Consider the following 13,051-nt stretch of genomic DNA (forward strand, 5'->3'; position numbering starts at 1 on the left):
GTAATAATTACAGTACAACGATCTCATAGCGGTGGTTTCCAGCAAGATACGCCTTAAAAGCTGTAATAACTCTGAGCTTATTTCTTAAAAAAATTCTGAGGCCCAATTGTCCAAAAAGTAATTTTTTTTCCATAAGAGAACAAATAATCAGTTTTGAAAGCTATCACCTATTCATCACACTTCCAACAGAACCATTCAGCGGTCACTTGCAGTTGGCAATTTCTTGCCTGTTTCTTCATAGCGGCAAACTAGTTGATCTATACATATCTTTACATCTGAGAGGCAAAATGTAGCCTCACAGGTGGCATCAATTTAAATACATTAATAATGCAAAGATGAAAAAATTAACATTATTATTAACTTTGCAATACGTGTTCCTACATACAAGGCCAACGTAGCATTTTAACAATACTGATTGTATCTGTAGTATTACTCCAGGACAGATAATAAAATAATTTAATTACCTCATTGACACTTGTTTTTACAGCTAGATGTGATTTTATATTAGCTAATGATGACAGAGGTTGCAGCAGAATTTTAAAATGACGCATGAATTAAACTGCACTTCTCTACAGCTATTCTAGGAAAAAATCCTTTTTCTTTCCCCCCCTCTTCCATCCACCGCCCACAGAAGCAGGCAGGGCAGAGGATCACTGCAGGCACCTATTAAATGCACTGGACTTCGTCCCACGCCAGCGATGAGGCTACTGGGGACTGACAGAGCAGCAGTTTCAGCAAGGGAATGGGCGGGCTGACATGGAAGTAGAATCTTTTCACTTCCAAAAATTTGGCATGGCTGAACATACCCGTGCTGCAGTGGGTGCTCGGTTGCAGGAAAGGTTGCAGTGTGTCTGCCCTTACTATACTTCTTTTGTGACTAGAGGACTAGGTTATGAATCAAACATCTTTCATGAAAAAGCCTAACTGAAGAACACCTTGGTGAAAGCACACCCTGCTTAGGGAAAGAAAAGACAGGAAAATTAACAAAAATCAAAAGAAGCAGTGGGATAAGTTATCCTTACTACTGTATCTGTTCTTCAAGAACTTAGAGAGCACCCTGCATTTCAATGTGTGCTAAATACAACATCGTGAGAGATCAAGGAAACAACAGTATAGCAGGATTATGAACAATATCAGATCTTTGATTTATTTATAAAATCAAAAGAAAGAAACCTGCACATTCCTGAATGCTTACCTGACCCCATACAAGTTCTCCTAATCCAATAAATACACACCACATCCACTGGTCAAGCTGCAGGGGAGAGCAGCTAAATGGTTTTCCTCCAAACTGGACAATTACTATCTACAAAGAAAAGCAGAAGAGAAAGTTAAACATTTTCTGGGAGAAAAAAAACCAAGCCAAAATACTCCCTCCAAAAACAGCGAAACCCCGCAAAAACCTCAACAACTTTCAGTCATATTTTACTTGAGATTTTACTTTGTCTTTCTACATATTACAGCTCCGCTGGTTTGATTCCAACATATTCTACCAGTAGAATGGTCAAACTTCCTAATAATCTCTTGCTCAGTGGACTGAATCTAAAGAGCACCCAAAATCAAAATACTGTCTTATATTCCAAATGCATCATTAGAACTCTCAGGTGGCACTAAGTCGAGCTGCCAGAAGAACATATTTGGAAGCCATCCAGCAACAACTGCAGAATCTCGATCACTAAAAATCAAACCACACAAACGTCTGCACCCTGAAATAAAGGTCTGAAAACCCATACCAATTCCTGCTAAGGCTTCCTTAGCCTCACATCTAACAACAGTCACGTCTGGATTCCTAGGCAGAAGGGAAACAGGACTGTCCCCATTCTCCCAGCTTCTGAGTATTCTCAGCTGGGGATATGCTGACCCTGATGTTTATTTTGGATTGTCCGTTGCATGAGATGTTTTCCCCTCTACACTTACAGATGTGCTATCAAGGACAGACTGACAGCATACCAAAATCTAGTCCTGTCGGAGAAGGAGGGTGGGAAAACCACACGCTTGCAGCAGGATAACCAACTTGCATAGAATGTGAACAAGTTTCTAAGACTGGTTAGATTGAGAAGGGTTAACTAACTGGAAACCAGGTACTATTCCTATCTTTTGTTTGCTGCAAAGCCAGGGACCTGAAATCACAAGCCAGAAATTTAAACTGTCAAAGGCTGCAGAACTGCAGTTTGAAGTAGTATGTCCAGTCTGAGACGCAAAGTAACACTAATACATCAAGTGGCTGCTTGCCTGTGTGAGTGAATAAACACAAACTATGAACACAAAATCATTCCGTGCGAAGTGCAAATACGCAGGAGGAAGGAAGTGACAGAGGATAGAAGGCAGTGGATAGGAATGGGGAAATGATTGCAAAGAGTAAGGAAAAAGGACGAGACAAAACAAAAATTATGAATGTGATGCTAAAATAGTAAGAAAGAAATTACAGCTTGACATAGAAAAAATTCTAAATGCTGTATGGCAGATTTTAATGGATCTTCCTTCAGTGTGAAAATTATTTCTTTATTCTGAAAGCAGAGAAAGGAATTAAAAAAATAAACTACTGCTTGTCTGATGACAGGAGTGGTAACTACCCTTTTATTTTCCAAGCTGTTGTAGCTCTCACAGAAGCACGTGCTGATCCTTAGCAAGGATGCATTGTAATAGTCTCCATATTTTTAATGTAAAAATTTGGCCACCGCTGCTGGATTTTTTCTTTTTGGAGGGGTTTAGGAAGACTAAACTAAACTAACCTAACTGACAGTTAATGGAACTATGGCACTCCAAGATGATCTATTTAAGCCAATTAGTCTGTATGTCACAGGAAGTGTAGTAAATATGTATGGAACTATGAAAGTTTTAAATATGAAATAAAACCACTTCTGTAATCTCCCATATCCATTTACATAATCCAAGCACCTGGAAAGGGTCATTTTCTCTTTAGAAGAAAATGCCTGGCTCACACACCCGGCTACTGAAACACACAGCTAAAATGGTAAATACTTTTCTGACATTGCTCCTACAAGCAGCATTACACAAAGCTGTATTCCCACAACATAGTAAAGAAAGTGGAAAATTAACAGAAAGATTAACCTGTTGTCCCATGAAAAATCACCTGATTTTAAAAAGAGACTTAAAACCCAGTAAGAGTCGCAGCCTAAGTACTCTTATGCTCCAATGTCCTTGTTGATGCATTGTCACAGCACCACCCTAGTGCTTTGAGCTGTGCACTTAAGGATTCCAGGTACTATTTCAGTAGGGAAGAGTGAGTGAAATCAGCAGCTGATTCAGAGATGTAGCTAGCAGCTAGACGATGCTTTTCAGCCAGACAACTGAGCACAGTAATGCCTAGAACTAACAAAACATCCTCAAACATTATCCATGATGGGGGGGAAAAAAATAAAAAATGAGATGATTGTGAATTTGTCAGGCCTCTCCTAAAGGCATTTTAGTTCATAGCAGTAAATCCATGTTTTCAAACTAGCTGTTAAAGACCACCACTATCAAGTTCTACTACCAATCACTGGTGGCCTTTCTCCCATTACTAAGTGGTTCCCCCTTCCTGTTTCAAACCGCTATAGCCCACATTCAAATATCATCCTCCTTACTCCTTTCATGAGAAAGGTCCCAATACCGACAGCTTCCAGGATGCCACTGCAGAATTGAGCAATAATAATATCAAGATAGCAACAGCTGAGCTCCAACCAATTGTGAGGGCTACAGAAGACTTCTAGAAGGCAATGTCAAATGGTATCAAGTACAGGACAGATGCCAGCAAATTGATGATATGGGAGCAAAAGGAGGAATTAGGGTTCTTACAGAAGTAAAATTACAACCATTTGGGAAAAGTGTGTATTTCTGTAATTATGTTCACATGTGACTGAGACAGCAAGCTCAACAGATGGACATGAAGAATTACTACCAAGAAGCAGTATTACTGAGAACATCAACTGCTATTTGGCAGTGGCATTTAACCGCAGAAGAAGAGGTCAGCATTACCTATTTGTCTATTATAGCTATAGAGCTGATTTGTCTATTCATGGAGTAGTAAACTAACGTAAAATGCTTTGTTGCTATTGTTCGGTATACTATTTAATAATTTCTTCTAGAATACCCAGCTACATTATCAACAAATCATGATGGCTGTTACCATTGTACTTCAGATTAATTTAAGATTTGACCTAGTTATAATGATAAAAAATCATGCTGTATTCGTATGGCTACATAACACTTTCCATTATTGACACCTGTATTGATTAAGAAAGTATCTGAAACCAGGTGGTTTACTATTAAGTGTGCCTCCTACAGCATTTACATTTCAAAAAAACACACAGGAAAAAAAACTTAAGGTAAATTTCTGATGAATCGTTACAAATTCTTGCCCAGACCATTACCTGAATAGCAAATGTGCCCAGTACAATAGTGCAAAAAATAGGATTTCTGAAGATGCCATCGAAGACATTTCTTTCGCCGTGGATTTTCCGTGCATTGATTTCATTGAAAAGTTGCATCATGACAAAGGTGTTGAAGATAATGGTGTAATGCTCTGAAGGAGGAGAGTGAAGTGGTGCATTCCTCCCACTGTCAATCTTAAACATTTTCTCACCTATGTATAAGACAAAAAAGAAAGGTTTCCACTCGAATAAATCAATCAAAACAAATTTATATTCCCCTTGTTTGCTTTAGCTGGTTGCCTCCTGTGCTCTGCTTTCTGCACTTACTCTAATACAGGCAGAATTTATAACACCAGCGAGCAAAAGACATCTAAACTTCCTGAGCAAGAAGCTTCTCAAATGATGACTTCCATCTGTCTAATAACACAATACACCTATGCAAACAGTTTCCAGTAGCATTTTTCCTCTAACCAAGTAGTAACTGCTCTAAGAAGTCAATTCTCCTGATGCACTTGAGACCACTGACAGCGCATGTGCAATTTTCTACAATGGTTGGAAGCGACCACTGTTCAGCAGTTTTTACCAACCTGCTAACCCGGTATGGCATGGCTCTCCACAAGCATTCAAGGATATTAATAATAAAAAACAAAGGCATTCCTGGTTTTAAATAGATTTGGGTTTGATCATTCTGCTAGTCTGCTTTGAAAGCTTTGGGTTGGAAGGGACGTTAAAAGATCATCTAGTCCAACCCTCCCTGCCATGGGCAAGGACATCTTTCAGCAGGTCACGGTGCTCCAAGGCCCAGCCAGCCTGGCCTTGAACACTTTCAATGATGCAGCATTGGCAGTTTCTCTGGGCAACGCGTTCCTGTGTCTCCCCACTCTCATTGCAAAAAAATTTCTTATGTCCAACCAAATCGACCCTCTTTCAGTTTAAATCTTCTGTCCCTTGCCCTGTCACTGCAGGCCTTGGTAAAAAGTCTCTGTCTTTCTTAAAAGCCCTCTTTATACACCCAAAGGCAGCAACGAGAGCCCCCTGAGAGCTCTCCCTCAGGCTGAGCCAGCCCAGCTCTCTCAGCCTTTCCTCACACAAACGTCGTTCCAGCTCCCTGATCAGTTCTGTGGCTCCACACATGGACCTGTTATGGTCCATGTCTATCTTGTACTGGAGACACCAGGACTGGACGCAGCGCTCCAGGTGAGGTCTCACTGGAGTGGGTAGAGGGGGAGAATCACCTCCCTGGACGTGCTGGCCACGCTGGGCTTTATGCAGCCCAGGACACAGCTGGCTTCCCGGCCGGCACGCGCACACAGCCAGCGCACGCCGCCCCATCTGCATCCACCTTCTCATATGCAAAGTTTACAGATAACACACAGTTACTGAAAGTGAAAGAGGCACTGCCTTAATGTAAGGATGGGGCATTCACATGCGAGTGTAAATAATAAGAGTAAAGATTATCACAGTGCTACTCTTTTTTGTAACCAGCGTGTTAATAAAAGCCAATTAAACCTTGAACACTGTTATTCTATCCCGTTAGCATTGCATTCAAGATTTCTGAAAAAAGAAGAAAGGTTTCCTCAGGTTTTCTCCTGAGGTCATTAATTCCATCAACTAAGTTAACAATGAGCTTTTTTTTTTTTTTTTTGCCTTGGGATATTTGAGCAGCTCACATTCAAGTCCCTGTGAGTAACAAGCCAGTTTCCAAAGAAAAATTTTCACTTATAGTCTTCTGACAGAAAGTAGATTGCGATATCACAAATGTACCGGTAACACAGTACGAGGCCACAAAACTTAAGACTGTGAGAGAGCAGAGATTTTTAAGAAGATTATGCATCTCCAGAGACATAACTCGGTGTTGGAAAACATTCCCTTTACTACATCTGAACAATAAAGGGGAAAAAAATCAACAAAAGCAAACAGATATCATAATTTTATCTTTTATAGATACACATACAAATATAACATCTATTTGCTTTTGTTGAATACACACAGAAACACAAATATAAGAATAACACTATCCTGTACCTGTCCTTAAGTCTCTGTTATTGCATTGCATCAATTAGCAAAGCAGAACATGCTGCTGCTGTGGAATGGCAGTGGTTAAGCCCATAACTAATTTTAATTTCCAAAGAAGTTCCAAAAGCTGTAATAGTACATCAACTTTAAGTTTATTACACCTAGTTGCTGAGGTTAAGATATTTTTATACTACAGTTGGACAGAACTAGACAGTGACTTCTGGATTTCTGATGTGCCTGATGTCCCAAAGGCATTACTGTATGTTCGAACACAATGTATTTTTTGCCACATCATACAAAAAATAGAAAAACTTTATGTACTAGTCTCTACAGAAACCTGCTATTAAAAGGAAGTATCAGTTGATCAAATGTAAGTATTTCTCATTCATTTGGAACTTACGTTCTAAACTCAAAACACTGAGTTTAGAACACCATCTCACTGCAAAGCTGAGCCTCATGGAGTTTAGAAAGGAAAAGAGTGTATTTCCGAGGCTTATCAGAAAATGCGTTGGGCTGTGTCCTTCAAAGTATGCAAGGGTTTTTCAGAGACCCTCAGACGTAGTTAGACTAGGGCGAGAAACCCTGGTTTTCTTTTCATCAGGATTCAGTATAAAGTATTTTAAACCATCAAGCCATTAAAACTCCCCATAAAGTTCACAGAAGTTCTCGTTCCAAGACTCATCAGTTACCAAGACCTTCTACACTGTGAAATGACAGTTTCCTTAGACTCACTAGACATTCTTCAAATGCACTGTAAGCCTAACAATATCACAGACCATCTCTCTTCAAAACTTGGCAGTTATTTTGGTTTAAATTGCTCTACTGTAAACAGACCACCGCCTCCATTACAAATAAGCTGCCAGTTGGTAGTAAAGTGGAGTAAGACTTGCACAATGGAGCTCAAAAAACTCCTGAAAACCATTAATTTACATTTACAGCATATAGGGAAGTCTGATTATAAAGAAAAAAGCCTAAAAGACAACACATGTAATTGAACAGCAATGACATAGAGACAAGAAAACAATACCCAGTTGATAAAATTATCAGTCCTTTGACTAAACTCACTTACGATTGTGGAGCAGCAGAATCTATTATTAGCCCCTACTACTCCCTGCAGCAAAAAACATTCGTCCTCCTTCCCTCCCCTCTCCAAATTACAACTTATAAAAAGCATCCATTGCTAGCAAGGCCTGGAGAAGAGTCCACTAATCTAACAGATTAGATTTTTTTCCCCTTTTAATATCCATTCTAGATATTAAATACCAAACCAGAGTGTTACTAGCATCACTTAATACTGAGTACTTGCTTATCTATACTACCTAAGATCAGCAGTACTTCCTGACTATGGCAAACATTTTGCTCCCAATTACAGCTTCTCCAGATGTTGATAAAATGGATCTTGATTTTTGCTGTGCTTTTTTTTAATTTGTTGTTACACGCCTACTAAAGATGACTAGTCTCTAAAAGAAATTTCAGTATAGAAGCAGCAGGCTGGATACTCCCGTTAAAACCTAACCTTCTACGCTACGTTTTAACAGAAACTTTTGCCAAAGTCCAAACCTGCATTTTGTTAGGAGGCAAAAAAGCTCACCGAGGCCCTTCCCAATGTAAACAACATGTGAAAGGTGACTAAATCCCTCTGTTGCAACTATTCCTTTTCCCATCTGATCCCATCAAACAGCTCAATCCTGCCAGCTGTTTAACTGTGACAAACTTAATCTGCGCGCATTGAGGGGTTACATTTAAAGCACTTTAACGTGTCAGGCTACAAGACCTAGATGCTTCTACACTAAGCAACAAGCCTAACAAACTTTCTTACCGACAAAAAGAAGCGTAAATATGAGAGTAAGCTGATAAACAGCGTGGCCCAAAATGTTCTTCATCATGGTGCGGGATATAAGAGGTTTGTTCCTGCCGTACGGCTTTCTCAGCAACAGAGCCTCTGTCGGAGGTTCGGTGGCCAAGGCAAGGGAGGCAAAGGTGTCCATAATCAGGTTGACCCACAACATCTGCACAGCTTTTAGAGGAGAGTCCTGTGGAGACAAATTAGGACGTTAAATATTTCCTAGAAAAAGTATTACTGTCAGGTAAGTCACTGTGACTTTATTTCTTCCCGTGTGACTGCAAGCGGTGCTGAGGACAGGACACCGAAACACCTCGGTCTGACCTGCTCCGGCCTCCCTATGTTTCCTATGCAAGACCAGAACCACAGGAAACACAGTGATCTCAGCCAAGATAAATTATCTCTCTCCAGTCATTTAAATAACTGATCTTTACAATCACACCATTCTGGTAAAGCATAACATTAACACTTTAGAAGACATTTCCCAAGACCCTTTTGTTACTCCATGCATCACGCTTAAATTTGCAGCTGGATTTAGATAATACAAGCAGGAGGGTTTTTTCCTGGAAGAAAAATTATATTGAAACAACCTAAAAAGTACTGTTTCCTTTTACTATAACCTATATGTTATCTATATTTTTGCTATATGTTATCTATATGTTTACTATAACCTATCTATATGTTTTTTCAGAAACAACTTGAAATTATTAGAAATGTATGAAACAATTACCGAGACATTTGAATGTATCTTACTTAAATAAAGACCTTTTAAAAACAACAGTGACAAAAAAGATGCCTGATGCCTGAATTTAAAAAAACATTCTGAAACTCATTTAACTATATCAAATGTGCAAAAATAAGAAAATTTTATTATTTTACTGGTTATCAGGATAGCATATTTGAAAAAGTGGAACTGGAAAGAAAAAAACCCACATTACCACTTGTCAGGATGAAGCATTTGCTTTCCACAGCAGATCGCCCCCCACTAGAAGGAGCTCTTTCCCCACTGAATTCAAGAATGAGTCTATGGTCATATTACAGAGGACTTTAGATCACATTAAAAAAAAACCAAAAACAAAACCAAAAAAAAAACCAACCAAAAAACCCCAAACAAAGACCCCCCCAAACAAACCAACAAAACAAAAGTAAATAAATAAAACAAACTACCACAAATCTCAGGAGAACTCCAGATGGCTATTACAAAGTTTTGATTTCTAATTCATTGGGGCAGCTGTAATGATAGAGAGATGCAATTGCTTCAAGGATTCATATCAGGAAAAATGATGTAGGTTAAGTTCCTTGTTTGTGCCTAACAGCCTCCTACGCCTTCAGACTGAAAACAAAATGGGCAGTATCGGTGAGGTCTGCTTCTTGTTCCAAATAGACAGGTTTTATTAGGAAAATAAAATCTCAAAAGTAATCAGGTATCAGTATGACACATTTTATAATGGAAGTGAGTTGATCTACAGTGCAAAAGTTGGAAGGTCAAAGCGTTATTTTTATGCCTTACATTGCCGCGGCTCTGCAGCAGCTCCATGCAGAAGCGAAGAACTTATGGAACAGCATACAAGCCAAATCAAAGCCAATGAAAAAACCCTTACGAACCCTGCCCTTTTCTTCCAAGGGTTAAATGCTCATTTTTAATGAAATATTATCAAATAATGAGGGCCAATATCCATTCAGCAGCCCAAGGACATAGGGAGAACAAGGGTAAGGAGTTTGGTCTCTTGTGGATCTGGTTTGTATTCCAACTGTCCTCTGAGATCAAATATTATTCACTCTTGAAAACGTATTTTTAACACCCGTGCATTTACACAACCTTTGATATATTTTATTTTTAAAAAATATTCATTTTTGGCTTATTCAAAGGGATGAAGAAAAGCAACCTACTGTTTCTAAGTCTTACAGGTTAGCTACAGGAGGGAAGGGAGGAAGATGAGCTTTAATTCTTGATTTGTTGGTTCTGGGTTGCATTAACTGGGCTTATCTGAAGAGTTCAGCTCACTCATTTGATATGGAGCCCCAGAAATAGGAAACATTTTATTTTTAGAGGCAGCTAAACAACAAAAAGCAGTCAGGACAAACTTCATTCCTCATTTATATTTACCACTACTAATGGCTCAAACACAGAGGGCACTTGCACTAAAAGCAGTTTTTTGCTAGGGCTCAGAGACCCTGGACTTGGACACAACATATAAAGAAAAAGGAAAACATGTTTTCTACTGAAGAATTCTCCTTCTCCTATTTTTACCTGTCTAGTAAGTTTTCTCGAGAAACATTCTCTACTCTGAGATGTTACTATAGCTGAATTTCCACTTCATACACTGACTTCTATGTCAATAAAATGGAATTTGTCTGTTACACTTAATAAGTAGAGTCAAATATTCAGGCGTCTATCAGAGCCTGACATATACCTAGCATAACGGAGTCAGATTATTTCAGTTTCTAAGTCACACAACTGTAATTGGCAGTCATCAGTTTTGGCAACAACACGTTCTCACCATTTCACACTGCCAATCACCTTGGGTGGCTATGGTACCCCTAATAATTATCTATTATTGGCAGCGCTGCGCCGTTCAGTCAAGTGTGAAAGCTCATTCTAAGCTGAAGCCAAAACATTAAATACACATTAGTCTGGGCAGGCAGTGGAATGAAATTTCCACTGCAACTCTATCTGATTTCTGATTAGTTGGTGGAAACTGAGGAAAATACATATTGGCTAAGGAGCTTAGTCTTTCATTACAGGTTCTAGTCACTTATGCAAGTGGGATGCAAATACAACATTCTTTTCACTGCATTTTAGCCACTAACCGACTAGCTAATAATTCTTAAGTCACTTTCTGAAAACTTTGGGGATGAAAGCTGTTCAAATTGCAAACCACCCAAAATCACCACTTATTTGTCAAATTCCATTCCACTTGACCTTGAAATAGGTTAACGTTGGCCTAGAGGTAAAAGGAAAATGTCCCTTAAATCAAGTGATGTTACACTTCATCTTGGAAACACTTAAAAGTACATATCGCCAAAGGCTGGAAATAAACTACAAATCTTTTGTGACATGCAGAGCCTCACAAATTTTAGAGCTTGTTACTTTTGATTTACATGACAAGCTGTAAAGGAATAAAAAGGTATTTTCACCCATACATCTTTACTCCCACTTGTCACAGAACGCATGCATGGATTCATAAAAATGAGATCTTGTGGTAGGTTAAATTTATACACATTAATGCAAAAAAAGTCAGCCCTTGCTTCTGCTACTAGATTACACCCTCTACTAATTGTATGGAAGTGGCACCTTCAATTCTATTTCCATGCCTCTCAGCCCTCCCAAAACAAAGCTAAACAGTACATACTTTGATTTTACATGATAGCTTTTTCAAATTTGCCAATGCTATTATTTTAGGATTTGGCAAATACAACTCTGCAGTAAAACATTATAGCCATGTAAATTACTGCCTTATACATGTAAGTATAGATCATCCTCAGTTTTTGAACAAGATCTGGAAAAACAATAAGTGATTCATGCGGTAGTTCATTGCTACAGTGCTTTTTAATTAACATTTAATTTTCCAAACATAATGTCCTATAGAGTCACTGTTTTCAGTTCCTAATGTCTGCTAAAACATTAAGTCTTTCTCAAAGAATGAGAATAATAATAATAATTTGAATGTACAATGTTAAAACACAGCCTTCGTCTTCTCTTTCTTTAATGCAACCTTTTTGAATAGTTACATTGCCTCAGCAGTTGGAGACACAGACAAAATCTGGCACGGAGATAAACCTGCTAGCTTTGTAGTTCCAGTAAAAAACTATCCCATTTGACTGAACTGCCTTTTAAAATCTTTATTTTGTACATACCCAGATTATTTTTAACAGCTCCAAACATAATGACCTAATATTTTCTCGGTACTGTGCTGGGGACAGAAAAGAGGGTGAACCTTCTGGCTTTGTGAGGCACATATAGACCTCTCTATATGATACTTAGAGATGTGGAGCAATGGCTCATTTGAAGTACAAAATTCACAACTGTAGGCAGCTCTCCAAAGAAGAACCCTCACTGAGTCAATCAAGGGCTCTGCAAAAACGTTATTCCAAGAATGAAGTCAGAATATAAGAGTTTATATCTTAAGCTGGGGTAAGAGCTGCTAAACAGAAAGGACGGTTCTATTCAAACTGGTCACGATAACCACATCTTGATCATTTTAAAAGTTGCATTGGGCAACACAGAGAGAAGGAAGCAAGAGGTAAATGAATTAGATTAATTGAAAGATAAAGTGAATTAACACAGCTCAGCTTCGTTGTGCCACACAAACCGCGCTGACACGGGACCAGCCCAAATACTGGCTGTGATCTCAGTGCGGGTGTTCCGGGCACACCCGGCACGAAATGAACCAACAAGTCAAGAATTAAAGCTCATCTTCCTCTCTTCCCTCCTGTAGCTAACCTGTAAGACTTAGAAACAGTAGGTTGCTTTGCTCCATCCCTTTGAATGAGCGAAAAATGAATATTTTCTTCTAAATAAAATATATCAAAGAGGACACACCTATGCAGCTACAGATTGAGTGACCTCGATTCAGGTTTTAATCAGAAACTTCTTTAAGCTTGGTTTTCTTGTGTGACCTAGATCTGAGTGCTTTATATCTGCTGTAGAATCACAACACAGGAGTTCAGTATTAGTCGAAAATTGCGAACTCCTGGCTTTTACATTGAGCTGTTGTAAACTGAAACAGGGCCCAAGGTAAGTTAGATCCCTGCAAGGGGCAGCTCGGTTTTGGCAGCAGCTACACTAAGCTTGCCAAGGGGTGACACTGTATCTGTAACC

The 13,051-nt window shown here is 39.0% G+C and overlaps 1 protein-coding gene across 13 annotated transcripts in view; it reads right to left on the reverse strand.

Moving 5' to 3' along the window:
• Positions 1-13,051, reverse strand: part of ATP2B2 (ATPase plasma membrane Ca2+ transporting 2) — a 432,794-nt gene that overhangs the window by 23,650 nt on the left and 396,093 nt on the right. For all 13 annotated transcript variants that reach the window (XR_005827588.1, XR_005827589.1, XM_040592327.1 and 10 more), the window contains 3 exons: positions 8,206-8,419; positions 4,371-4,582; positions 1,196-1,303 (listed from right to left, as the gene is read on the reverse strand). Coding sequence is in view for 11 of the 13 variants with exons in the window: in XM_040592327.1 (XP_040448261.1) it covers positions 1,196-1,303; positions 4,371-4,582; positions 8,206-8,419 (534 nt within the window). In the remaining 2 variants the exon portion in view is untranslated. The remainder of the gene's footprint in view (positions 1-1,195; positions 1,304-4,370; positions 4,583-8,205; positions 8,420-13,051) is intronic.

This window comes from Falco naumanni, chromosome 4 (genome assembly GCF_017639655.2).
Source record: "Falco naumanni isolate bFalNau1 chromosome 4, bFalNau1.pat, whole genome shotgun sequence".
Lineage (NCBI taxonomy): Eukaryota > Metazoa > Chordata > Aves > Falconiformes > Falconidae > Falco > Falco naumanni.